This window comes from Chiloscyllium plagiosum, unplaced genomic scaffold (assembly GCF_037043375.1).
Source record: "Chiloscyllium plagiosum isolate Xiang-an unplaced genomic scaffold, Cpla_swu_hap1 HiC_scaffold_50, whole genome shotgun sequence".
NCBI lineage: Eukaryota > Metazoa > Chordata > Chondrichthyes > Orectolobiformes > Hemiscylliidae > Chiloscyllium > Chiloscyllium plagiosum.
In genome coordinates, this window is record NW_028270188.1 from 48,227,223 (window position 1) to 48,255,092 (window position 27,870).

The 27,870-nt window shown below is 45.5% G+C and overlaps 1 protein-coding gene across 5 annotated transcripts in view; it reads right to left on the reverse strand.

The window, feature by feature from the left end:
- The window catches only part of ash1l (ASH1 like histone lysine methyltransferase), a 223,919-nt gene that overhangs the window by 22,886 nt on the left and 173,163 nt on the right, over positions 1 to 27,870 (reverse strand). For all 5 annotated transcript variants that reach the window (XM_087985157.1, XM_043684016.2, XM_043684013.2 and 2 more), the window contains 9 exons: positions 27,525 to 27,731; positions 24,625 to 24,771; positions 22,724 to 22,832; positions 20,488 to 20,649; positions 18,969 to 19,063; positions 12,829 to 12,986; positions 8,517 to 8,669; positions 7,234 to 7,288; positions 1,201 to 1,333 (listed from right to left, as the gene is read on the reverse strand). In XM_087985157.1, coding sequence (XP_087841283.1) covers positions 1,201 to 1,333; positions 7,234 to 7,288; positions 8,517 to 8,669; positions 12,829 to 12,986; positions 18,969 to 19,063; positions 20,488 to 20,649; positions 22,724 to 22,832; positions 24,625 to 24,771; positions 27,525 to 27,731 — 1,219 coding nt within the window. The remainder of the gene's footprint in view (positions 1 to 1,200; positions 1,334 to 7,233; positions 7,289 to 8,516; positions 8,670 to 12,828; positions 12,987 to 18,968; positions 19,064 to 20,487; positions 20,650 to 22,723; positions 22,833 to 24,624; positions 24,772 to 27,524; positions 27,732 to 27,870) is intronic.

A 27,870-nucleotide genomic window follows, 5' to 3' on the forward strand; every position in this document is an offset into this window, starting at 1 on the left:
CCAGTTCACTAACATCAATGACCTCTGTGAACTGACCACACAGCTGCGAGGTATTTGCAGAGTGCTGTGCATAAAGCCATTTACCTGGCATCTCATTATCACAGCCAAAGGCCTTAATGTCTGGCTGATTACCTCACGTGCTGGGCCGGCATCTGCTCCCAGTTGTGGCTAATGAGCTCCCACAAATTAACCTGCCAACATGAACACTGTCAACAAGAAAGCTCAGAAATCCAAAAAGTCATTAGGGCCCACAAGCCTGACCTTTTTCCAATAATCCATAACCCCACTTACCTCCCATTACTCCCACCCACACAACTCACTAAGCCTGTAGCTCTTCATAGGCAGATGCTGGGGATTAAAGTCAAGATTAGACTGGTGCTGGAAAAGCACAGGTCAGGCAGCATCTGAGGAGCAGGGAAATCACTGTTTCGGGCAAAAGCCCTTCATCAGAAATCTGCCTGACCTGCTGTGCTTTTCCAGCACCACTCCAATCTTGACCTGTAGCTCTTAATGCCCACTTTCACATTCCCCCCCGCCAAATGCTTCATCCCCACAAGCTCACACTCAAAACATTATCAACCTCCTTTCCTTCTAGAAAGTTATGTCTATAGCTTGCTTCCCCAGTAACTTATTTTATATAATTTTAATTAATTATCATATTTTCTCTTGAAGGCCAAGCCCATGATGGCACCAGGAGACTATTTGTTAAAGCATCATCAGTGGTTCCTTACCTGATACCCATATCCAGGGTAGAAACACTTCCTTTTCCTAACACAGGGCATTGAAACGAACCTGACCATCTTTACAGCTGGCCTGGAGAAGATCAGCTAATCCTGACAGGATCACCTGAAACGTACAGCTCAGTACCACAGCACACACTGTCGGTACCCACAGCACCAGCTGTCTCAGATGACATTTTAAACGTCCTTTTCAACAAGATGACCCGAACACAAGCTGATGATGTGGGAATTCAAGGCTGGAGATCCCAAAACCAGCAAGATATTAAGCCAAGCAACACATTCTCAGATGAAGGGGTGAGGGGTGAGAACATAAACATAATCTTTACTCTTCATGACAGCAATTGGAAAACAAGTGACTCGTGAAGGTTACATGATCTGGACACCATGCAATGGGTAGCAGACTATTTCCCAATAACAATGGTCATAGCTGCCAAACCAAGGTAAAGAACTACTTCCTCACCTCGGCATTCCTGAAGACTTTCAGCATGTCTGCATCAAAGGCTTCTACAGTCTTATAATGGCCTGTGAGGATCTGTTTCTCGATACTTGTGAGATCAATTGGATCTGTAATCTTCTCATAATAATCAGATTTTCTGTTTAAAATGGAGAAATTAGAAATTAAATCAGTACACACTCCTTTGTGAGCATATGAGGAATTAGGGAAGGGGTTCAATGCAACAAGCTATGTCTGAGAGTGAGGAGGAGACAGAACGCAGAGTGCAGTGAGGAAAGGTTCAGTCACCAGCTTCATTAGGAAAATGGGTGCTTGTTTTAAAAAAAACAAGCTTGCACGGGAAAGGTGTGCAAGTGGGACTGTGTTATACTTGCAGAGTTTTGGTAAGGACAACAGGCTCAATGACGTCCTTCTGCCCTGTAACTTCTCAATCTACAGGCTGCATCTCTTCAAATGATAAGCCACCTTTTGTCAGATTTAGATTCCTCAATCAACCTTAAACAAGTAAAATCTCTACTGACCAGCAAGACGTCTACCTTGGCCTTATGAACACTACACTGCGTTCACCCAGCAGGTGGGAGGAGTATATTATAGCCCCCTCATGAAGTGTGCCCCCTCATGGTGCTCTCTGGTACCTCATCCAATTGGAGGTTCTTTGCACTTGACCTGAGACAAGGGGTGCCCTTGTATTATTCAAAGGTGAGGCAGCATAGCTTAAAGAAACATTTTGGTTCTCACTCAATGCACACAAAGACCTCCTAACAGCACAGCTCACAATCCAAGGCAAGACACCCGAACTGCACCCTTTCTTGCTCCTGCTGATGACTGTAGCTCTCAGTACAATAGAGACTGGACACTGAGCCTGGGACACATTGATCCCATCATTCCTATGTGCTCACTACCTTAAATGTCTGTTCTGTCAGGAGGAAGTTTACACATTTTGAATGAGTTGGGCTGTAAAAGACTCCGAGGAGAAAGTGAGGACTGCAGATGCTGGAGATCAGAGCTGAAAATGTGTTGCTGGAAAAGCGCAGCAGGTCAGGCAGCATCCAGGGAACAGGAGAATCGACGTTTCGGGCATAAGCCCTTCTTCAGGAATCCTGCTGCGCTTTTCCAGCAACACATTTTCAGCTCTGTAAAAGACTCCTCCCACCTGCTGGGTGATGGCAGTATAGTGTTTATGTCACGGGACTGTTAATGCAAAGGCTTAGGTTAATACTGGAGGGACTGTAAACTGAAATCCCACTAAGTGGCAACTTGAGAGTTTAAAAGCTGTAAATAAAGTGGCAGTTTCAGGGAATGTCACCATCAAGTTGTCAAATCATTGTATGGTTTGAATACTGACAGTAGTATTTCTTCTTTTCTGAAGAAGAGCTGAAGTCTTTAAAACTATCCAAGGATTTGATAGGGTAGAAAATGTTTCCACTTGTGGGAAAGGCCAAAACACAAAATAATCACTAAGAGACACCCATTGGGAAATCAGGAGAAACACCTTTCCAAGGAGAGTGGCAATACTGCGGGCTTGTTACCACAGGGAGTCCTGAGGAAGATAGCAGAGATGCAGTCAGAGGGAAGACGGAAAAGCACATGAGGGAGAAAAGGAAGAGAAGGATATACTGAAAGGCTAAGTTAAAAAGAGGACAGAGGTGGTTTGCTTGGAATGAGCCAGCTGAGCTGAATGGCCTGCTTCTGTGCTGTGTTTTATTTCCAATACATTGTGTAAGAGTTACTTGCTGTTATTTTAAACTGAGGATTGAATGTGTTAAAAGTTCTCATGGTAATAAGCAGGGTGCCTTTTTCAGGCTAAGAATTTCCATTCTGGAATAAAGAGAATGATTGTAATCAAAATGAACTGCAACATGGGCATCATTTCGACAGCTGAATTATTTTTAAAAAAAAAGTTACATTCAACAGACTGCCTCAACTTCTCATTGAACTCTGCTGCAGCAAACACCTACTCATTAGAAAAGCAATGAGCAGGTCCCACGGTATCCATCCCTGATTAGTTTAATACTGCCTTACAGGAAGTGCACAGTGCCAAGCTTCACAGATGTGAGCACTTAGGCACCAATTACATGACAGGATCAAACAGCTGTGGGGGCTTGTTCTCTTTCCCCAGGAATCGGACAGAATTCCAGGTGAAAGGGAGAGAGGGGCCCACAGCACAGCACACCAAAGTGAAACCAGGCGGGAGGATGAAGTCAGCCTAGAAAAGAGATCCGACTTGGACTTATTCAGTCCCATGTCACGTCCTTGGGACTGTTCCCAAGTGCTCAATTTCCAGTGAGTTCTTTTCCAACATACAGTCAGCCTTACACTGGCAGTTTTGAGGAGGAAGGGGAATGGAGCTTGCGGGAAAACCCACAGTTCTTTCTTAACGTGGGCTCTGGAAAGAGATAACTGACTGAAACTTAAAATTCAAAGCAGGAAAGGACAAATCTTTTGATGATTTTATTTTCCTTGAGATCTTATACGCTTTCTCAAATGACACTGTTTCTAACACAGCTGCTCTAGGCAAATACTGGGAAGATAGATAGGGAACCTCAAAAATACTGCCACATTCCAATGGCCTCCCCATCCTTTCCCTCAAGTCAAATCGTTTTTATTGTGAGGGTAGGGATTGTGGCCAGGTGAAGAATAAGGATTCTTGGGTATGTGCGTGTGACCAGAAGGTGGTGGAAAAGGGCGGGAGGGACGGGAAAGAGGGCCAACCACAGCTGAGCACACCCTGAACCCTCAGGTAACAGGCACATCTTTAACAGTTTGCTCCGGGGCCACTTGTATTGCCCTAATGGAGATTTGCCACGCTCATCACAGGTCAGGAAATAGAAACCAACCTCTCCTGATCTAGATGCCACTATGTGCTGGTGACACAAAGATTGGTAGAACTGTAAATAGTGCAGACAGGAATATCAAACTACAGAGACATCAGCTGAACATCAGAATCGTGGTAGCTGGATTTCAATGCTGGTCAAGTGGGAGGCTAACCATTTTGGACCGAACAAAAAAGGATAGAACCAAGGCTTCCCCCCCTCCCCACTTCAAATGATAGATGGAGGTTCAGAGAGATGTAGATCCGCATTAACAAAAATAATCATGGAATGTGCAGCTCGTTATGTCAGGAGCTGGAATATAAAAAGATGGATTTTTGGAATAGCCATGTAAGGGTTGATCAGATTGCAATACCACACACAGCTCTGGCAATGATTTAGCAGCCTCAGCAGAGATTCACTAGCATGTTCTCTGAGATCCAAGGACTAATTTATGAGGAAATTTGGAATATAAAATGTTTAGGGTTGGTTTGATTCAGATGTGTATGAATTTGATTGGAAGTCATCGGGTAGATAGAGAGAACTCTCCTCTGTGGGGAGGGAAGTCTAGGAAAAGTGGACACCACTTTAACATCAGAAGCAGGCCATTTGAGACAGAAGTTCGGAAATATTTCATCACAGAAAGGGTAGCAGGACCTTCTCACTAACAGCAGTAGCTGGTGAGCTCCATTAATCATTTTAAAATCAGAGAACAATAGATTTTTGACAAAACAGTACAGAGTGATTTGGTTCCAAAGGAAAGATCACAGAATTATACAATACAGTTTAGGCTCTGTGGTCTATCAAGTCTGCACTGACAAAAAAACTACTCCAAATCTACTCTAGCCCCTCGTTCCAGCACGTGGCCCATAGCCTTGAACCTTGGGACAGTTCAAGTGCTCATTCAAGAACTTGTTAAAAGTTGTGAGGTTTCCTGTCTCAATAATCCTTCCAGGAAGCACATTCCAGATTCCCAGCACCCTCATGTAAAACAAACCCCCTCTAAACTTCCTGCCTTGCATCTTTAAATAAGTTGTTATTAACCCTTTAACTAAACAGAAGAGTCTGCTTCCTACCCACCCTGTACATGCCCCTCTAATCTTATCAACTTCAGTCAGGGAAGGCCCTCAGCATTCTCTACTCCAAACAAAACAACCCACGCTTATTCAGCCTCTCTCTTCATTGAGAAAAATAGTCCGTCCCAAGCAACATCCCAGAGTCTGTTAGGTCTGAAGGCTGATAAGTCCCCGGGACCTGACGGAGGCGGCTCTAGAAATCGTGGATGCATTGGTGATCATTTTCCAATGTTCTATAGATTCAGGGTCAGTTCCTGCGGATTGGAGGGTGGCTAATGTTGTCCCACTTTTTAAGAAAGGGGGGGAAGAGAGAAAACAGAGAATTATAGACCAGTTAGTCTGACCTCAGTGGTGGGGAAAAATGCTGGAGTCAATTATAAAGGACACAATTACGACACATCTGAATAGCAGTAACAGGATAGGTCAGAGTCAGCATGATTTATGAAGGGAAAACCATGCTTGACCAACCTTCTGGAATTTTTTGAGGACGTAACTCTGAAGATCCAGTGGACTTTCAGAAAGCCTTTGATAAAGTCCCACATAGGAGGTTTGTGAGCAAAATTAGGGTACATGGTATTAGGGGCAAAATACTGACATGGATTGAAAATTGGTTGGCTGACAGGAAACAAAGGGTAGTGCTAAACGGCTCCTTTTCAGAATGGCAGGCAGTGACCAGTGGTGTGCCGCAGGGATCAGTGCTGGGACTGCAGCTTTTAACAATGCACATTAATGATATAGATGAAGGTATTAAAAGGTGGCAGGGTGAAATGTGAGGAGGATGTTAGGAGAATACAGGGTGACCTGGACAGGCTAGGTGAGTGGACAGATGCATGGCAGATGCAGTTTAATGTGGATAAATGTGTGGTTATCCACTTTGGTGGCAAGAACAAGGCAGCAGATTACTACCTAAATGGAGTCAAGTTAGGTAAAGGAGAAGTACAATGAGATCTAGGTGTTCTTGTACATCAGTCAATGAAAGCGAGCATGCAGGTACAGCAGGCAGTGGAGAAAGCTAATAGCATGCTGGCCTTCATTACAAGAGGAATTGAGTATAGAAGCAAAGAGGTCCTTCTGCAGCTGGACAGGGCCCTGGTGAGGCCGCACCTGGAATATTGTGTGCAGTTTTGGTCTCCAAATTTGAGGAAAGACACTCTGGCTATTGAGGGAGTACAGCGTAGGTTCACGAGGTCAATTCCCGGAATGGCGGGACTATCTTATGCTGAAACATTGGAGCGACTGGGCTTGTATACGCTTGAGTTTACAAGGCTGAGGGGGGATCTGATTGAGACGTATAAGATTATTAAAAGGATTGGACACTCTGGAGGCAGGAAGCATGTTTCCACTGATGGGTGAGTCCCAAACCAGAGGACACAGTTTAAAAATAAGGGGTAGGTCACTTAGAACAGAGTTGAGGAGAAACTTCTTCACCCAGAGAGTGGTGGGTGTGTGGAATGCTCTGCCCCAGAGGGCAGTGGAGGCCAAGTCTCTGGATACTTTCAAGAAAGAGTTGGATAATAGTGGAATCGAGGGTTATCGGGATAAGGCAGGAACAGGATACTGATTGAGGATGATCAGCCATGATCATAATGAATGGTGGTGATGGCTCAAAGGGCAGAATGGCCTACTCCTGCACCTATTGCCTATTGAATCTCCTCTGTACCCACTCCAATGCAATCACATCCTGCCTACAGTACAGTAACCAGTAAACTACATAGTATGCCACCTGTGACCTAGCCAAAGTCCTGCATAGCTCCAACATAACCTCCGTGCTCTTACAATTTATGTCATAACTGTTAAAGGCAAGCATTGCGCATGTCACCTTATTAACCACCCTATTAACTTGCCCTGCTGCCTTCAGGGATCAGTGGACAAGCACAAGAGCCCTCTGAGCTTCCTAGCTGAGGACTCCCTCGTCTTGTAAGTCTTCCAAATTGCTTCACCTCACTTTTTAGTTTTAAGTCCCATCTGCCACTGGCAGACAGTTTAAAGATCAGCCATGATCTCTCACTGAATAGCAAAGTCTTGAAGGGCTGAATGGCCTCATCTTGTTGCTGTGATGTAGAAACTTTTGCCACAGTCTTTCAGTGCCCATCTTTAAAGCCCATTTGTCCCTGGCAAACTCCATCTGGTGATGTACTGAACAAACTGCTTACTTTTTCCTTGATGGTAGATTCAGGAGGGGCGTGGCCAGTGCTTGTTCTGATGAATCTGAAGAAATTTTGAAATGAAAGAAATATATTAGTGAAGTTTCAAATGCTAATGATTATTTGACTGCAGAATGAATGAATTGGGACTGCAGTACATAAAGTGATTTATAATCATCTTAACTATTTAAATACATATTGCTAAAAATGTGAAGTGGGTCATGTCCTTAGCCAATGATCCATGGGGGACTTGAAAACCTACCTGCCTTGTTACCCCCCAACATGACTTGGTATCAATATTTGGAATGAGCTCCTTGGAATGTTTCAGTAAGTGCTATGTCAATGCTTCTTGTCATTGGAGTTCATATTAATAACAATAAATAATGACACTTAATTAAAAGCGTGGATGAGTAACATTCTATTTATATAAAAACAAAGGACAACTCATCCCATTGTCATCAACTTACAGCAGTGTCCTGTAAACATCAAAAAGACCGACTACAACATATACTGGATTTAAAAATCTGTAACTATGAGATTGCATTAGATCAAATTAAGATTCCCTAGTGTGGAAACAGGCCCTTCGGCCCAACAAGTCCACACTGACCCTGTGAAGAGTAACCGACCCACACCCATTCCCCTACCCTATACTTACTCCTGACTAATGCACCTAACACTACAGGCAATTGAGCATGGCCAAATCACCTGACCTGCACGTATTTGGATTGTGGGAGGAAACCTATGCAGACACGGGGTGAATGTGCAAACTCCACGCAGACAGTCGCCTGAAGCGGGAATCGAACCTGGGTCCCTGGCGCTGTGAGGTAGCAGCGTAAATCACTGAGCCACTGTGCCGCAGATGATATATGCTTTTAAAGTATTCACTTGAGTTGAGCAGATTATGGGATGATCCGATTAAGGTGTTTTAAGATGACTTCAGGATTTGATGAGAATGACAGAAACTATGTTCTTGAGTGGGAAGGTCCAGTACAAATACGTATCACTTTAAAATCTGGCTCAGGAGTGATTTCAGGAGTCACAGCTTCACAAGTAGGGTTGTGGAAATCAGGAACTCTCCATCAAACATTGCTGAGGCTAGGAATTTTGGAGGTTGGGGATAAGAGATCAAATGTGAATAATGAATGATAGATTTCATTACTGGTCATTGAAACAAGATGGGTTAATGGAACTAAGATACAGCAGTAGCCATGGTCTAATCGAATGAAGCAGCAGATCAGAGGGGGTGGATGGCCTCCCTGCTGTCAAGTTGAACGACATGTTCAGAAACGTACCTTTGTAGGATATGATTGTGTCGGAGATTTCTTTGAAGATCTGAGCCAGGCGGGCGGTGCGAGCTACCTCGATATTCTCTTCTGCTGCGGCTAGCCTCCGGGTTCTGACCGAGCGAGAGGTTTGGAGGGCTGAAAACTGGGTCATGAAAACATCTGCACCAAAGCATAGGGGGCAAAGAAAGCAAGGTGTTTGTTACACGGCACTGCACTCCTGCACCATGTGAAACTGCACAATTTTGCTGATTAATAAGAAAGCTAGTCTGTGAACAGTGGCACACAGTATGCAGAAATGAAAACCAGATTTCATCCACTTATTCACCCTGCACTTGGAATGGCTAGCTTTGCTTTAATTATTTTACTTTCAGAGCAGGCATTATTGAAGACGGATGTGCCAAATGAATAGAGGCATTAAAAATGGGAGGAATGCATTGATGATCTTGAAAGTATAACAAGCAACTTAACTGGGAAGACAAGACAGCATGTTTGGGAAATCATAAGCCTCGAGGAAAAACAGAGATTAGAACCAGCTCCCTCCAACTTGGATTCTTTCTTTGCTCCGAAGGAATCCCTTGAACAGCTCGATGCTAAATAAATCTGCAGAAAGTTCAGGTTTCATGATATACTGGTGTATCCCCTCATATCCTATGCAGCTACCTCTTGACCATTTCTCCTGCATATAATAAAAAGTTTGCTGCCCCTCACTTTTGGCTTGGTAAAGGTACAGTTAAGTCTAGGGAGGAGCACAGGTATTACTAAATCATGTGGAGGTGCCTGTGTTGGACTGGGGGTGGACAAAGTTAGAAATCACACAACACCAGTCTATAGCACAACAGGTTTATTTAGAAGTACAAGCTTTCGGAGTGCTGCTACCTGATGAAGGAGAAGTGCTCTGATAGCTTGTACAGTACTTCCATATAAGCCTGTTCAACTATAATCTGGCGCTGATAATGATTTTCAACATCATTATCTCGGGTGGTCCCTCGCAGGCGAGGATGACTCTGTCCCACTCTCAGGGTGTGGTTGTTGGGACTGTACATACTGATGTGGCTACCTCAGGCTGTTACACTTGGGGCAGGAGGTGGTCACAGGAAAGGGGTGGGTGGGGTATTGGTGTGGCAGCACCCTCCTTTCACCTTTTCCTGATGACAAGTCTCCTGGTGCTCAATGCCTTCCTACATGCTCCTTCTCCACTTTGGTCAGTCTTGTGCGAGTGATTCCCAGGTGTCGGTGGGAGCGCCGCATTTCTCCAGTGAGGACTTGAAGCGATCACTGAAGCACTTACTCTGTCCACCTGGGGCTCACCTACTGTTTCAGAGCTGGGAGTAGACTCTTCCTTGGGGAGTCTCACGTTCGGTCATGCAGACAACATGCGCAGCCCATCGCAGTCTATTGGAGGGGGGGTCAGTGCCCTAATGCCATGCATGTTGGCCTGGCCGAGGATGCTGGGATTGGTGTGTCTGTCTTCCCAGTGGATTCACAGGTTCTTGTGTGGGCAGCATTGGTGGTACTGCTCAGTGTCTTGAGGTGTCTGCTGTGGACTGTCCCCACCTCAGATGCACACAGGAGGGTAGGAACCATCACAGCTCTGTAAACCATGAGCTTGGTATAGGATGTAATGTCGTTGTTCTCGAACACTTTTTCTCAGCGTGCTGAAGACTGTGTTAGCACACCAGAGGTAGGGCTGGATCGCTTCATCAGTATCAATACTTAAAGTAGAACTGAACATCCATGGTGCACTTTTGCAGCTGGGCATGTTGCGAAATTCCAGCTATTGGTTTGACATCAATAAACAAACTGACCATCCTACATTGAAGCTATAGCCAACTGGGAGGATATGCATAGTAACTGCTTCATCTACCATAGAACACTTGAGCAGGACTTTTACTAGTGTTAAATTTCAAAATATCCATCTCCAGACATGGTGCCAATCACTAGGTGCATGGTGCCCCTGTAAAGCCTCAACAGGTGAAGGAGCCACTCTGCTTTAATCCAGATTCTAGCTCACTGCCCACTTTTCCATTCAAGTCACTGACCCACCAAACCTAACTCAGGTTATTGGTTCCACTGTACTCTGATTCCACCAGCTTCTTTGGAACCCACTTCCTTTTACTCTCCATTTCAACACCATCCCCCGACTATCTTTTCCCTTTCATGACTAAATGGCCACCCGGTAGAAAGAAATAAGCCATTTTCTGGGTTCGCAAGCTTTGTAGGAAGTCCTAAATGGCTTAGCAGACCCTTCAAAGAATCAATTACACGGATGCAGGGCTAAAGGACCCATTTGGGCTTCTAATGACGATGCAGCAGCTTTGCGGCTACTTTTACCCATAGCAGACTTTGCCTTTTTTTGGAAAGGAAAAACGTCATTCTAGAAATAAAGACAATGGACTCCTGCTCTATGGATTAACAAGCCAGGGACATAACCTGTCTTGGTTGCAGTGCCCTTGGGGACATCCTTGTGCTCAAACAGCACCATCTAAATGCCCCTTCTGCCATGTTAAGAGCAAAGAGGTTTGAGCTGAGGAACCACAGCTGAGGGTGGATGAATCTATTGCATTAGTGTGGGTAAAGTGGGTCAGATATTTCACTCCCCGAGGGTACCAGCACACTGCTGTCACTCAGCAATTCAGTACAAAATGTGCATTATGACCCCAAAACCTTCCAAGTCAAAAATGCAACCTTGTCTGACGATACTCTTTACTTAAAGAACAATTACTCACACTCTGAATGGAATGTATTCTGAGGCTCTGTTTGTATTAAGTATCAATATTCACTGAATATTTGTAGCAACACTCCCAGGTAAGTTCACCGCTATAGTATTCCCACGATGCTCGACAGAGGGGGAACAAGGTTGAGGATCTCACAACTGTGCATGAATTATTCATACTGCTGTAACAATATTTCGTCCAGGTTTTTTTTGTTTTGGAGAGGTTTTGAGCCATAGGTGCTGAGCTGTCTCCTCCAAGCCAATAAAGACGAATGAGGGAGGGATCTCACAGAAACATATAAAATCCTGATGGGACTGGACAGGTTAGATACAGGAAGAATGTTTCTGACGTTGTGGAACTCCAAAACGAGGGGTCACAGACTAAGGATAAGGGGCACGCCATTCAGAACTGAGGATAATAATTTCTTCACCTAGAACCTGTTCAATTCTCTACCACAGAAAGCTGTTGGGGCCAGTGGGTCGGATATATTTAAGAGGGAGCTGGATGTGAGCTAAATGGATCAAGGGGTATGAGGAGGGGGATACTGAGAGTGCATGATCAGCCATGATTGTATTGAGTGATGGTGCAGGCTGGAAGGGCTGAATGGCCTTCCTCTGCACCTATTTTCTGCTTCTAAAGTAAACATCTTTTGAGGCCTTGGGCTTTTTTTGAAAAAAACAGTTGGAACAATTGAAGCAGGCTAAATGGGTGGAGTCAGGTTCCAACAGAACCAGGGGTTTTAGTAATCAGAGTCATTTAGTTTTAGCTTTCAGCAGTTGTTGGGATTTTGAAGTTAGCTGTGGATGCTAGGACATCGCTCTTGAGTACTGCAAAAAGCTGGAGGCTCTCCCTTGACCAGAATTCTTTCTAAGGTATTCTTCTCTCCTGGATTAGAGAAACACCACACGTGAGACAATCTGCTTGACTGAATTTGCCAAGAGTACGTTAATGGGATGTTACCATATTGAAACAATTGCTGTCTCGTAGTTAAATCTATTATTCTCTTACATTTTCCAACAGAGTTAAAGTTACACCAATTCTTCTTTCCTTTGTCTGCATCTTAACTGTAGGGTGAGAATAAAGTGTGTTCTGCTTAAAGCCAAGCAGTGGAACCAATCATATTACGTCTGGAACACAGCACCTTACTCTTGCCTTCAAATAAGTTGGGTCGAGGCTATCTCCTTGACGTAATTGGAAAGGGGTTGGTTGATCCATAACATTGTACTGTCACACATGGTTGTCAGTTATTCTCAGTGACCCAGTATAAAAACAGAAGGGGGAAAAAAAAAAATGGAAGCCTTCCTTGGTGGTGAGTTTGCGATGGTGGTGGTACATGCTCACCGGCCCCAGTGTTGCGTCTGGTCCGGCTAAAGGAGAAGTACATCGCACGAGCAAGTGCTGGACATTGTGACAGGTCCCAGAGGCGAAAGGTTGGTGCCAGCCCATAGCATCTCACATTACTCTCAAAATCAGATCAGACCTCTTGGTCAATACGCAAACACCAGCTAATGCTGAGCATGGGCACCGTCATCAATCAAGGAAACTCTCACATCTCTCTTTGTACCCTCCCACCCCCACCAAGAAAACTCATGTTTTCTCCGTACCAGATTTGATGTTGCCATCATCCCGACAAATTCCATTCCAACGAGTGTACAGTGACACAGACTGACTGTTGTCATTCTCCTGCTTTGCCTCCTCTTGTTTCTGCCGCATCTTCTCCCAGTTTCGGACGAGAAATACATGGTGCTTCAGCACAAAATTCCTGTCAAGATGAAGAGCAAGACAGAAAATGAGAGGAGACATGGAGGTAATGTCAACCCCTGACATAATCAAGTCTGCCCCTCAGAGAATACATGTGGCATGCAAACAAGCAATGATACTCAGTTGGCCAACAGACACTCACTGTTCATTCATTCATCTCAAAGCTGCTTTGTGGGATCCTGACATTTCTCAACAACTCTCCCTGAACCTTATATAAAATTTTCAATTGGTGATAAGGGATTACACAAATACCAGACGATTGTTAATGAGGGAATAGTTTTGCCTGCTCCAGTATGGGATGGGCTGATCTTTGCTGGTCTATTTGAGATCTCGGGCAGGCTGGTGAAAGCAAAACAACCGCTGTGCTTTAACACAGTAACAAACTTGAGTGGTCTCCTGCCACACTCAGCAAAGAGTTGGCAATAAGTTTACTTCTCAATATACTTTCTCACCTGTAACTAAAAGAATCTCCCACCCCAGCTCCCTGGGTGTTTTATGCTCTCCAGTAATTCCCAAAGCAGATATTAACATCATTCTTAGGCTTGATCAATGAGTGCGAGCAGGGCCTACGGCTGATGGACAAGTACACTCAAGTAGAGTCGAACTCTGTGGCCTTCTGAAATCTACTCTCAGGCACTTGTGACTTGGAAATTGTTCCTGGATTGTAGGAAGCAGCAAGACCCTCTCTCTAAACTAGGTGGAGTCAGCACTGATCAGGCATCAAACTTGGGCCATTTCTTAACCAGCTCAGCTACCAGGAGTGCTCAATACTGCCTCTCCAATGGAGACTCCCATGTTCTGTGGCAACAAACATCAAGATTGAGTCAAAATCTGAAATACACTGGGCCTCAATTCATCAGAGTGAATGACTGGAAGTGAAACGTGAACAAAAAACAACCAATTTCATTACTTTCATAACCAGTCTAAATCTGAAACAGTTCTAACAACACACAAGCCAAGTTGAATTAACAAAAGAAAGTGGTTACTACCTAACTAAATAGTGTGCATATATATTTCTGCATTATATAAATCTGTGCATATTTATTTAAGCTAGGACAAAATCCCCTCAGGGTTGCATTAATTTATAATAATACCACAAGTATGTAGCATTATATAAACATGCACACACCCAAAAGATCTCACTTTCTGTATTTTGCAGAAATGTTTCCATACTCAGTCACCAAGAGTTATTTTTGTCCTGCTCTGCCTCGAAACCACCCTGAGTCTCCCTGCCAGCAGTGCGTCTGTCAAGGTTTCTCACCTACAGATCTCACTCATTGTGGAGAAGTAATTGGCTCTCTCCCATCTCAGACAAACAGAGCTGCCCATTACGATAGCAGTAGGAATTGGGAGGGTGGGAGAGAAAGGATCAATTTGGGAGCATTGTGCGAAACAAATGGAGAGTTTAGCAAAGCACAGACTGCAGAATTCCAGAAGCAATGATAGTTGATCTTGGAACAGTGTACAGTTTTAATTTTTCATTATTTCAGTTATTACTGTATATATTTTGATGAAATGCTACCCTCCTTGGTATTCTCTCATGGACTCAAGTCCCTGTGTATCTAATATCTTACCACAGGGAACCAGTTATGTTGAAAAAAAAGGACTGTTTCTAGGTTCAATTAAGAAAAAAAAAAAGAGAACAGTACAGCACAGGAACAGGTCCTTCAGCCCAAACTTGTGCTGACCCATGATGCATTTTCAAAACTAAACACTTTCTGCAGTGGCACGGTCCCTATCTTTCTGTCCCCCGCCGCCTCATGTATCTGTCCAAATGCCTCTTAAGCATTGCTATTGTATCTGCTTCTACCACCTACTGTGGCAGCACATTGCAGGCACTTCCCACCCTCTGTGTAAAAAGCTTTCCTTTCACATCTCCTTTAAACTTCCCTCCTTGGATCTATGTCCCTCCAGTAACGGGCATTTCGACCCAACTATACACTCTATCTATGCCTGTCATAATTTTGTAAATTTGTATCAGGTTGCTCCCCAGCCTTTGATGTTGAAGTGAAAAACTGACCAAATTTATCTGATCTCTCCTCACATCTAATACCTTCTAAACCATGAAACATCCTGGTGAACGGTTTCTGTACCCTCCTCAAAGCCTCCATATTCTTTTGGAGGTGTGGAGACTAGAACTGTATGCAATAACCTACATGTGGCTGAACTAAAGTTCTATATAACTGCAATATGACTTGCCAATTTTTATACTCTGTGCCCTGACTGATGAAGGCAAACATACCTTCTTGACCATCTTATATACTTGTGTTGCCACTTTCAGAGAACTACGCCCAGATCACTCTGACATTAATACTTCTTAGGGTTCTGCCATTCACTGTACTGTCCACAGCTCCCCAAATGTTTTGTGTTACCCGAAAACCTCCTAATCAGACCACAGACATTCGCCTCCAAATCATTTATATTACAAACAGGGGTCCCAGCACTGATCCCCACACAACACTCGTCACAGATTCCCAGTCAGAAAACAAAACAATGAATAATATAGTTCGGTAGCTATTGTACCAGCCCACTGCAGATCAAGGGACTTCACCTTTTGTACCAGCCTGCCATGAGGGACCTTGTCAAGGCCTTGCTAAAGTCCATGTAGACAACATCCACTATCACCCTGCCCTCCGCCATTTCCTTGGAAAACTCAAGTTTGAGAGATATGACCTTCCCTGCATAAGGTCATGCTGCTGATTGCTAATAATCCCATATTTTTCCAATTGTGAGTAAATCCTGTCCCTAAGAATCTTCTCCAATAACATCCCTACCACTGAGAAAGTTCACAGGCTTGTACTTTTCCAGATTGTCCCTGATACCCTTGTGAAACAAAGGAACAACACTGGCTATTCTTCAATCCTATGGGACCTTGCCTGTGACTAAACAGGATACAAAGATTTTGTACAAGGCCATAGCAATTTCCCCCCTCAGCATTCTGGGACAGATCCATCTTAAGTTTCAAACCACCCAACACCACCTTTTTTACATGGACATGCCCTAGAATATCAACATGGCTCCCCAGGACTCACCATCCACCAGGTTCTTCTCCTTTGTGAAGGACCTCACCCACACCCTCTGGCTCCATGCGTCCTCCACACTTCCCCTGGCTACCCTCTTGCTCCTTAGATACATATAAAAAGCCTTGGTATTTTCCTTAATCCCGTTGATCCCTCTTAGCCCTCCTAGTTCCTTCTTTAAATTTTTTCCTTTATATTCCACGAAGGCTCTGTCGGTCTTCAGCTTCCTAAAGTTTACATATGCTTCTTTCTTCTTGCTGACTAAGCTCTCAATTTCTTGTCATCCAAGGTTCCGAATCTTGCTGTCCTTATCCTTCATGGTGACAGGAATGTACTGGTTCCAACACAGTCCTGAACTCTAATCAACTGCCCTTTAAAAAGATTCCCATGTACCATATGTGGATGTACCCTCAAACAGCCACCCACAATCTACATCCCCCAGGGAAGAGAGAAGAGAGATGTGTTTCGGAAAGCAGCCAAGATCAAATCAATAAGCCTTGAATGCAAAGAACAGAAACTGCTGGAAATCCACGTTGCAACCACACTCAGATGGGCAAATATTTAGGGATAAGGCTCAAAATCAGTTCAGATGGACAGAATCTGAGCTTCTCTCAGATGCTGACAGGTAGCTGCATGTTTCCAGAATCACCTGCTATCACCACAGACCCGGGTTAACTCAGACGATTAACCAAAAGAACTGCAGATGTTGCAAAAGAAGTTACTGGAAACACTCAGCACCTGCAAAGAGATATCAAAATTAACGTTTCAGGTCCGGTGACCCCCTCAGAACTGAACAGCATTAACTTTAATTTCTCTTCACAGCTGCTGCTAGACTTAGTGGGTTTTTCCAGCAACTTCTGCTTTTTGTTTCAGGGAAATTTAACTGGGTGAAATAAGAACAATCCGATTGTTACGGCGTGAAAACATTTAATTGGGAACTGCTTCGGCACATCACACAACATGAGCTGGAAGTGACAACGAAGATGTTTGTGTGCCACCATAATGCATCATTACGGTAACACCAGCACCGGGACAGCACTAAACTACAGCTAGAGGCCAATGCTCAGCATGGACTGGTCACAGAAAACGATAAAGGGCACTCTGCTACTCCATCAGTTACTTGGCAGCCTGCCGCAGTGCTACAGTTGGACCTGATAAGTCAATTTCTCAGTCACAGAAAGTTTCCTATTGCTATTCGGAGCTGGATACTCTCAAATGGGTTGAGTGGGATCAGCAATTTGTTTGGCAAGTTGTAGTGTCAATACTGGATTGGGATCATGAAGAGCAAGACTGTCCCCTACCATGAGACTTACAACCCAAACTCTCTATTCTAGGCCATGCAGAGTTAGACAATGCCAGTTTGAACACAGTAATTTGCCACAGGAAGCAGGTGGCTGTTTTTAACAGTGGGATGTGGGTCTGAGCGTGAGGGGGGGAAAGAGAGAGGGGGGGAGAGAGAGGGGGGGAGAGAGGGGGGGGGAGAGAGAGGGGGGGAGAGAGAGGGGGGGGGAGAGAGGGGGGGGGAGAGAGGGGGGGGGGAGAGAGGGGGGGGGGAGAGAGGGGGGGGGAGCGAGAGGGGGAGCGAGAGGGGGGAGCGAGAGGGGGGAGCGAGAGGGGGAGCGAGAGGGGGGGCGAGAGAGGGGGCGAGGGAGGGGGCGGAGGGAGGGGGAGGAGGGAGGGGGAGGAGGGAGGGGGAGGAGGGAGGGGGAGGAGGGAGGGGGAGGAGGGAGGGGGAGGAGGGAGGGGGAGGAGGGAGGGGGAGGAGGGAGGGGGAGGAGGGAGGGGGAGGAGGGAGGGGGAGGAGGGAGGGGGAGGAGGGAGGGGGAGGAGGAAGGGGGAGGAGGAAGGGGGAGGAGGAAGGGGAGGGGGAAGGGGGAGGGGGAAGGGGGAAGGGGGAGGGGGAAGGGGGAGGGGGAAGGGGGAGGGGGAAGGGGGAGGGGGAAGGGGGAGGGGGAAGGGGGAGAGGGTGGGGGAGAGGGTGGGGGAGAGGGTGGGGGGGAGGGTGGGGGAGAGGGTGGGGGAGAGGGTGGGGGAGAGGGTGGGGGGGAGGGTGGGGGGGAGAGGGTGGGGGGAGAGGGTGGGGGGAGAGGGTGGGGGGAGAGGGTGGGGGGAGAGGGTGGGGGGAGAGGGTGGGGGGAGAGGGTGGGGGGAGAGGGTGGGGGGAGAGGGTGGGGGGAGAGGGTGGGGGGAGAGGGTGGGGGAGAGGGTGGGGGGAGAGGGTGGGGGGAGAGGGTGGGGGGAGAGGGTGGGGGGAGAGGGTGGGGGGAGAGGGTGGGGGGAGAGGGTGGGGGGAGAGGGTGGGGGGAGAGGGTGGGGGGAGAGGGTGGGGGGAGAGGGTGGGGGGAGAGGGTGGGGGGAGAGGGTGGGGGGAGAGGGTGGGGGGAGAGGGTGGGGGGAGAGGGTGGGGGGAGAGGGTGGGGGAGAGGGAAAGAAGGGAACTGGAAAATTAATTCAAGGTTTCAAATACAACTGGTGACATGATGATAAAGTAATAGTTTGCAAGGCTTGGAGAATGTGCTCTGATTAAAAAGGGAACTCAGAGTGATGGCACAGGCAATGACTGGCTGATGGGTCTACTTCTCTGCTGCATCACAACTCTACTCTGTGCCAAATTGTTGACCAACTGCAGAACAGGCCTGGCAACACCTTTAACAGATGCCTGCGATTGCTAGCTGATTGCCTGGATCTCAGATCGCGACACAATGCACTTCCTAACTGAATAAGTACTCAGTACCCAGATTTTCATACCCTGAAGGCAATCAGGGGCCGGGGTGAAATAGCACAAGGCTTGGATAGAACAGAGAAAGGCTAGTTTAAGGTGTGACTGGCTCTTTTTGGGAGAAGATACTGATCACCCACAGCACATTTTGCAAACTAACCCACAATTGATGACATTAGGAAAGCATTCTGTAGAATCTGTGTCGTTCTATGGTGTGACTTTGTTGCTGAACATCAAGTCCTACCTCTCCCTGTTGGACATGGGCTTCATCTGGTGAGGTTGGCTCAGTTTGGCAGGGTTGTTGACATTTTCACTCGGCTCCTCTGATACATGCCCCCTCTGTGATGAAACACAAAATGAATAGTTGAGACATGCACTTGCTTTTGACATCCTTAAATCACAGGCAAACTCCAACTAGAGCAGATGTGTATCTCTGAGATGGAACAACCACATAGCTCTCCTGGGAATGAATAAAACAAAGCGACTACCCTGGGCAAGGCAAAGTGATTACCTATCTATCCCCCTAGCTTGCAACATATACTCAGTTACCCACTCTCAGCCTCAATGTTCCTTGGTTAGGGTTTGGGAGTGAAAATGTCAATCAGGATTCCAGTTCCTGATTGCTCGACAGTGGCTCCAACAAGGAACAGTGATCGGAAATGGGGACATCAGTTAGGATTCCTGCTCCTGATCACTACACTATGTCTCCATCAGGGAATATGTATGATAGACAAGGAAAGAATCAAACTTTGTAGCAATGTACCCTTACATCACTGCCAAGTCTCATGGAAGACATTAGCCAATAGGGCACTGGACCATAAAAGTCAGCCACTCCAAGAGAGGGAAAGAGAAGCATAGAGAAAATAAAGGACGTATACTGCTCCAAAGAATAAACACACTGGGAGGCCATGGCCTAGTGATAATCCAGAAGCCCAACCTAATGCTGTGGGGTCAGAGGTTCAAACCCCACTATGGCAGTTGGTTGACTATGATCGGATCTAAAATCCACCAATTCATTTAGCTTCAATTAATCACACTTGGAATAAAGAGAACATCTGTGGGGGCTCTGCAGTTGCAGACCCCCTACCTCTGAGCTAGGAGCCAGGGCTCAGGTTCCACTTCCTCCAGAGGTGTGTAATAACATCTCTGAACAGTTTGATTATAAGTTTATCTCGAAAGCAAGTCTCAGTGATGGTGGATCACATAAACATTGGCAATGACATAAAAGCCCCGATTCACTAGTGACCTTTAGGGGAAGGACACCTGCTATCCTTACCTGGACTGGCTGACATGCAACTGCAGACCCATAGCAAATGTGATGGACTCCCCAAAATGGTCAAGCAAATCGCTCAGTTCAGGAGCAATTGGGAATGGGAAATAAATGCTGGCCCAGCCAGTGACACCCACATCTAATTGTATGATTGGGGCTCAGTGGTTAGCACTATGGCCTCACAGCACCAGGGACCCAGGTTCGACTCCAGCCTCAGACAACTGTATGGAGTTTGCACATTCGCAGCGTTTGCATGGATTTCTTTCAGGTGCAGACTCCGGTTTCCTCCCACGGTCCAAAGATGTGCAGGTTAGGGCGAATTGGCCATGCTAAATTGCCCAGCAGTATCCAGGAATGTGCAGGCTAGGTGGGTTAGCCATGGGAAATGCAGGGTTACAGGGATAGGGTAGGGGCAGCATGCTCTTTGGAGAATTAGTGCGGACTAGATGGACCGAATGGCCTGCTCCCTCACCGTAGGGATTCTATGACTTACCCTTTTCTTTAACCTGTGCTTGGATTTCCTCTTCTCCTTCAATCTGCCTGGTTTCTTCTGTCCATTTGCATGCTGGCCATTTTTGTTCAGCAATCCATTCACCCTCTGGCTGCGTCCTCCGATAATGCCACGACATTTCTCCGCCCCACATTTACAAATTTGCTGCAACACACAAAACACCCAAGCAATGCCGGTGGTTTTAGCCATGCCTCGGTGAATTCACTCTTCAAACTTCATGAGCCCAGTGCATCTGCTACACGTGGCATTCAAACAAATCAGAGCCGCTGTGTCAAAAATGCGGAGGATTCAATTCAAAGCTTCCCCAGCGCTGTCAAGTTTCAAGAACCTCTGTGTTCTTTCTGACAGAGCCCATTGTACAGAGAGACCCAGGGAAACTCAACAAGTCAACCAAGACGTGTACAGCGAAATAGAGTTAATGTTTTAGGTCGATGGCCATTTTTCACAGCCTGCCTGATGAAAGAGCATTGACCTAAACTTTAACCCTAGTTTCGCTTCATATGACTTGGTGAAAATTTACTGCATACTAAAGTATTGTGCTTTTGTGTCAGAGTCCTGGAGTTTGGCCGAATAGAATTATGATCTTAACTGGTGATTGGTCATACCAGTGCATTTCGGTGAAGCAAAAGTGACTTATCTGGCTTACAATCTGTCAACAAACCACATCTATTGTAAGCAGAGCTTTACCATATCACTTTGATTACTCAGGTTAAATTCTTGATCTTAAACAATCTTGACTGTACCTAAAAATATTCTCAGGACAGGGACAGCACAGGGTTAGATAAAAAGAAATACTTCCTCTACACTGGGTCCATAAAGATACTCCTAGGAGAGGACTGCATGGGGTTAGATAGAGTAAAGCTTCCTCTACACTGTCCCCCAGCAAATATTCACATGACAGGGATAGCACTGTAAAGCTTCCACTACACTGTCACCAGCGAACATTACCAGGTCATGTACAGTAAAGGTCTACCTAATTATTTCTGGCCCCAGTTTAATAAGAGCAGCTTCTCTGATGCACAGTATGACAGTTTCAATTTCAATTACTGAGATCAATGTATTTCCATATTATGGGTGGCTGTCTTCCTGTCTGATATTCGCTGGGAATGAAAGAGCCTTAAACTAATGCAGACGTGAATTTTTCAGCCGGGACAACAGAAGTTCAACACAATATCTGACACACAGAAATGAAGTGAGAACATTTACACAGTTTTCTGTTACTGTGCCATTTGGGGTGTTCATGTTTAAATATAAAGGAAACACATGGAAACAACCTCAACAGCATTCCCGTCACTTCTTCAGATGTGCTAACTGCTTTAGGCTGATTTCAGAAACTGATACAATTCATGGAACGTCACTCAGTCAGCACACTGTGCTCATGTTTGTAATGTCCCATTTTGATTCACACAGGTACAGAGGAGTAGACACCCAAAAGAACAGTGCTGAGACCCCCCACTCTAAACCCCATGTGATTAAACTCTCTCAGTGTAATGCTGAGGGGACCCAAATGGTCATATCATTAGCCAAGGTGATCACACAGTTCTTTATGGTCCTAAAACAAGGCAGGGGAAAGAAAAATAACCACACACATTCCTTGTAGCCATCACCTTGTGAGTAAAGCAACTGCACATCAGTTAAAAAGGAGGAAGGACTGTAAGCTTCAAGTGCACAGGGTGCATCATAGTCCTACTTTTAACAACACTGTCACCGTATATATACGATTAGATTAGATTAGATTACTTACAGTGTGGAAACAGGCCCTTCGGCGCAACAAGTCCACACCGACCCGCCGAAGCGCAACCCACCCAGACCCATTCACGACATAAGTTTTGGTGACTAAGTGCAGAGTGAGATTCCTAACACCAGCCTGATATGGTTCAAACTAGGCTTACTGAGAAAATGGAGAAAGTGAGGACTGCAGATGCTGGAGATCAGAGCTGAAAATGTGTTGCTGGAAAAGCGCAGTAGGTCAGGCAGCATCCAAGGAGAAGGAGAATCGATGTTTCGGGCATAAGCCCTTCTTCAGGAATCTGAGAAAATGGCCCTCGGTGTATTTCCAGGGCACATGCTGTAACTAACAAAACATTGGGTTTTATCTAACTTCATAGTGGTTTCTATAGCATGCAGTGAACCAGATATTTTGGATGACTTTTTGCAGACAGTAGTGTGGTGCTGTAGTGTGCAAATGGTTACAGAATGCTGCAGCCAACCACATTACCTGCTTCTCCAGGTTGAATGCGTGGAAGTTGTAGTCATACGTCAGTTCAGTCCCAGCCATTACATCTTTCAAGGCAAACAGCCCAATCCTGTAAACACCATTAACCGACCTAGAGCAGAAAATGAAATGTGTACTTGGTTCATGATTGTTTATGCAGTTTAAGTCAGAGCTGCACAATTCTAAACTCAATCTGTATGATGCTTCAATCAGGTCTGGGCCAAGAGGTACAAAAATTAATCTCCATGTCCCAGGGCAGGGAGATGACAAATCTCAGAAGGCCTGAGTCTGTTCCTTACAATTATCTGGTGCCAGGCTGTGAATACTACCTAAGGGTAGGGTTAGCCTCAGCTGTGATGCCATAATTAAAAATGTGCTGATATTATCTGTCCTGAGTGCAACTTGAAGAGAAGTTCTTTTTTCCGCATTGAGAACTCATCTCAGTAACATGGCTGGGCTCGACTGTAAAATTAACCTGCACCCCCATGCAGACACATGACGACTGAAGGAGTACATTTTAGTTCCGTTGATTCCCTTAGAGAGGTCTAAAACCCTAAATGAAGTAATGTAATCAATCGTAAACGATGACCCTTCAACTTCCGTGGTCACAGTCACTCCAATATAGCAAACAGGAACGCTTTAGTTGATTTGGATCTTGAGAACAGAGTCTGGTCAGTCTTTGATGGGTGGAGTCGACACATGGTGATGGAGGTCACATGGTTTTGGGCCAAAGCAGTGCCTTGATCTCCCAGTATATTGAACCCCTAGATCATAGCTGCAGTGGACTGCCTAAAGCAGGACTGCAAGAGCATCTTTCATTGTGCCACTAATATGGAGGAGCCGGTGTTGGATTGGGGTGGACAAAGTTAAAAATCACACAACACCTGGTTATAGTCCAACAGGTTTAGTTGGAAGCACTAGCTTTCAGAGCGCTGCTCCTTCATCGTGCAATTAAAATGATACACTGAACAAACAGCAATCTAGATTTTAATTGCATGACACTGTGATCTTTTGCTATAAATTGTGTCTTATGATCCTACCCCACTAGTTATCTGATGGAGCAGCCCTCTGAAAGCTACTGCTTCCAAATAGACCTGTTGGACTATAATGTGATGTTGTGAGATTTTTAAAGGATGCCACTGTTCAGTTCAACAACAGTGTAGGGTACATGAGGGCATTTAACATTGGCAGTTACAGCCAGCTACAATCTATCCTGTCAATGTTAAAGAGCTTCTGGCACCATTTTTTTTTAAGATTAGATTAGATTCGATTCTTTACAATGTGGAAACAGGCCCTTCGACCCAACAACTCCACACAGACTCTCCGAAGAGTAACCCACCCAGACCCATTGCCCTCTAACTAATGCAGCTAACACTATAGGCAATTTAGCATAGCACATCTTTGGAATGTGGGAGGAAACCGGAGTAAACCCATGCAGACACGGGGAGAACGTACAAACTCCACACAGACAGTTGCCTCAGGCTGGAATCAAACCTGGGACCCTGGTGCTGTGAGGCAGCAGTGGTAACCACTGAGCCATCGTACCACCCCCAGAAGAGCAAAAATTCTACATCAAATCAGATCAGACAAAGCAGATGAAAACAGTAGTCATGTTTACCCAGACAGTTCCTGCTCCATTTACTGTTGGGAACATGCTGAAGTTTAAATAATCAATTTACATTTTCTTTAGTTGTGTTCTTTCTTGTTCTCAACCAGTGCACTTCATGCTTCCACAGATCAACAACACATTTATTCGGCATGTAGTTCCGAAAGCAAGACTTTTCATGTAACCAGGCAACTGGATGGATTTATTGCTAACATTGCACAGCACTTTTAACCAGAAACCTGCTTGTAAACACCATGTGCAGTAGTATGTTCAACATACATTTGCTTCTGCCTCTTACCATTTTTGCATTTCACAGTTAGGACTGCAGCTGTGATTGATAAACCGTGCCTCATTCCCCATGCGGTAACTGTCGATTACCATCCCACTGTCCAGGTTCAAGCAGTAATGATCATTGTGATTCTGGTATTGTTCTATCATTCGGTTCCTAGGGAAGATTAGAGAAGATATTCAAACAGTCTACCTCAGTTCTGTCCGAGACACAAGGCTGAGGGTTCAAATTCAATTTCAATGGAGTCAGCTGTTCAGCTGGTGGTTAAACATCCACAGGCACTTTGAGGAAGACCGAAAAACTCCTCCCAGTGCCTAGACCTCCATCCATGCAGTCCTCAAAACACACCACCGAGAGAGTCATGGCTGTTACTTTCGTCACACTTTGTGGAATTATCCTACGAAGATCAATACAGCCCAAGAACAGGCCCCTCCAGCCCAACAAGATTGACGTACAATACCTTTCTAAATTAACCTTTTGCCTCTTTGCAGTGCACCTGCCTCTATTACCTGCCTATTCTTGTATCCGTCAAGATGCCTCGGAATCATTCCTACTGTATCCACCTCCTCTGGCAGCCCATTCCAGGCACTTACCACCCTCTGTGTAAATAAACTTGCCTCACATCTTTAAACATACCCCCTCTTACCTTAAGCTGATGTCCTCAAAAATTACTGTGCACACCTTCGTTGCAATATGTGCCTATATCACAATTGTATTTCAAAACACACTTTCATGGTTTCATTGACTGGGACATCCCACAAGACCTAGGAGTAGAAATCAGACCATTCAGCCCATCGAATCTGCTCCGTCATTCAATCACAGCTGATAAATTTCTCAACTCCGTTCTCCTGCTTCCTCCCTGTAACCCTTGATCCTTTTGATATTCAAGAACCTGTCTATCTCAGTCTTACGTATACTCATCAACCTGGCCTCCACAGCCTTCTGTGGCAGTGCATTCCATAGATTCCCCACTGAAGAAGTTTCTCCTTATCTCTGTTCTAAAAGGTCTACCCTTTACTCTAAGGCTGTGCCCTCAGGTCCTAGTCTCTCCTACCAATGGAAACATCTTCCCAACATACAGAATACTGAACAGCCTGGACAGAGTGTAAGTTTCAATTCGATCCCCCTCATCCTTCTAAACTCCATCGAGTATAGACCCAGAGTCCTCAAACATTCCCCGTATGTTAAGCTTTTCATTCCTGGGTCCATTCTTGTGAATCTCCTCTGAACACACTCCAGGTGTGGTACATCTTTCCTCAGATATGGGGCCCAAAACTGCGCACAATACTCCAAATATGGTCTGACCAGAGCCTTATGAAGCCTCAGATGTACATCCCTGTTTTTACATTCAAGTCCTCTCAAAATAATCATAATTGTATTTGCATTCCTAACTACTGACTCAACCTACAAGTTTACCTTGAGAGAATCCTGGACTAGAACTCCCAAGACTCTTTGCACTTCAGATTTCTGAATTTTCTCCCCATTTAGAAAACCGTCCGTGCTTCAATTTTTCCTACCTCTTACTTGCCCACGTTGTATTCTGCCACTTCTTTGCCCACTCTCCTGGCCTGTCCAAATCCTTCTGCAGCCACCCCACCAGCTCAATGCTACCCCCCCCCCCCACCTATCTTTGCATTTGTCTGTAAACGTAGCCAGAATGCCCTCAGTTCCTTCATCCAGATTGTTAATATATAGCGGAACACCACTTGTCACCGGCTGCTATCCTGAGGAGACACACATACACATACACACACACACTCACTCACTCCAAAGATGTGAAAGATGTTATTGGAAATAGGAGTTCTTTCCTTTCATTTCCAAGAACTCTCAGAGAAACAATCAATCCAAATATTGTATTTTAGCAAATCTCAGCCAAAAAAATATTCATTGGGTAAATAGAATCAAACGACAAGGACATCAGGACAGTATTAGACATTGCAGAGATTGGCAGCAGTGATAAGAGCCTGCTCTGATTTCTGCACTGTAACATTTTATGGAAGCTGTGGAAGTGGGCACTTTCCTTTTTCCAGGATAGAATGTTGAGGCTGGATGCAACCAGGAGCCGGAATCATTTAGTGGCAAGATCAATGGAGTAAAACTTTCCTTCTGCACTTCTCACTTGTTTTTGCCAAATGGATGCTAATGAGAACCTGTCTGGCTTGATCTATACCCCATATCTTTACTGTGAATTAGGATTGTTCAACTCTGCAGCCAACATAAGTACGAGAAGATACCCCTCGCCTGCTCCATAAAGACAGAAGGGCTGCTTCCAAAAAAAAGACCCAACCTCTGGCACTACATCACACTCCTGCTCACTGCTCAGCACTTCCTCTCAATAAGATGTTGTGAAACTTGAAAGGGTTCAGAAAAGATTTACAAGGATGTTGCCAGGGTTGGAGGGTTTGAGCTACAGGGAGAGGCTGAACAGGCTGAGGCTGTTTTCCCTGGAACATCGGAGGTTGAGGGGTGACCTTATAGAGGTTTACAAAATGATGAGGGGCATGGATAGGATAAATAGGCAAAGCCTTTTCCCTGGGGTGGGCGAGTCCAGAATGAGAGGGCATAGGTTTAGGGAGAGAGGAGAGAAATATAAAAGAGACCTACGGTGCAACTTTTTCACACAGAGGGTGGTATGTGTATGGAATGAGCTGCCAGAGGAAGTGGAGGCTGGTACAACTGCAACATTTAAAAGGCATTTGGACGGGTATATGAATAGGAAGGGTTTGGAGGGATATGGGCCGGGTGCTGGCAGGTGGGACTAGTTTGGGTCGGATATCTGGTCAGCATGGACTGAAGGGTTGGTTTCTGTACTGCACAGTTCTACTACTCTAAGTAATGATCAGAAATTGGATTCTGTTGGGATATCTAGTTCCTGCACAATACAGAAGGAATATGGAAGGTCTGCTTACCTGAACTCTTGCTCACTGACCACCTCGCCCAGATATTCGATGATGAACTGCCCGGCCTTCAGAGCTTCCTTGGTGCGAATGCCCCAGCCTTTACCTTCTGCTCGAAACCTCTCCAGGCACTGCACCCACTCATGCCTCTGGATCCGCTGGTTACAGCAATGCTCATCACAGGGACATGTGCTTGGGGCACACTCTGCAAAGATCATCCTACAACAAAGAGAGGGGATCAGCTGCGCTTGACATGGCGATCATTCAGTCTCTGCGTTTCGTAAAATGTGAACCAACGGGAGCTTTACTTCTAGGGAGAGCTGGAAATGTACAGCTGCTTACTCAGGGTCAGAGAAAA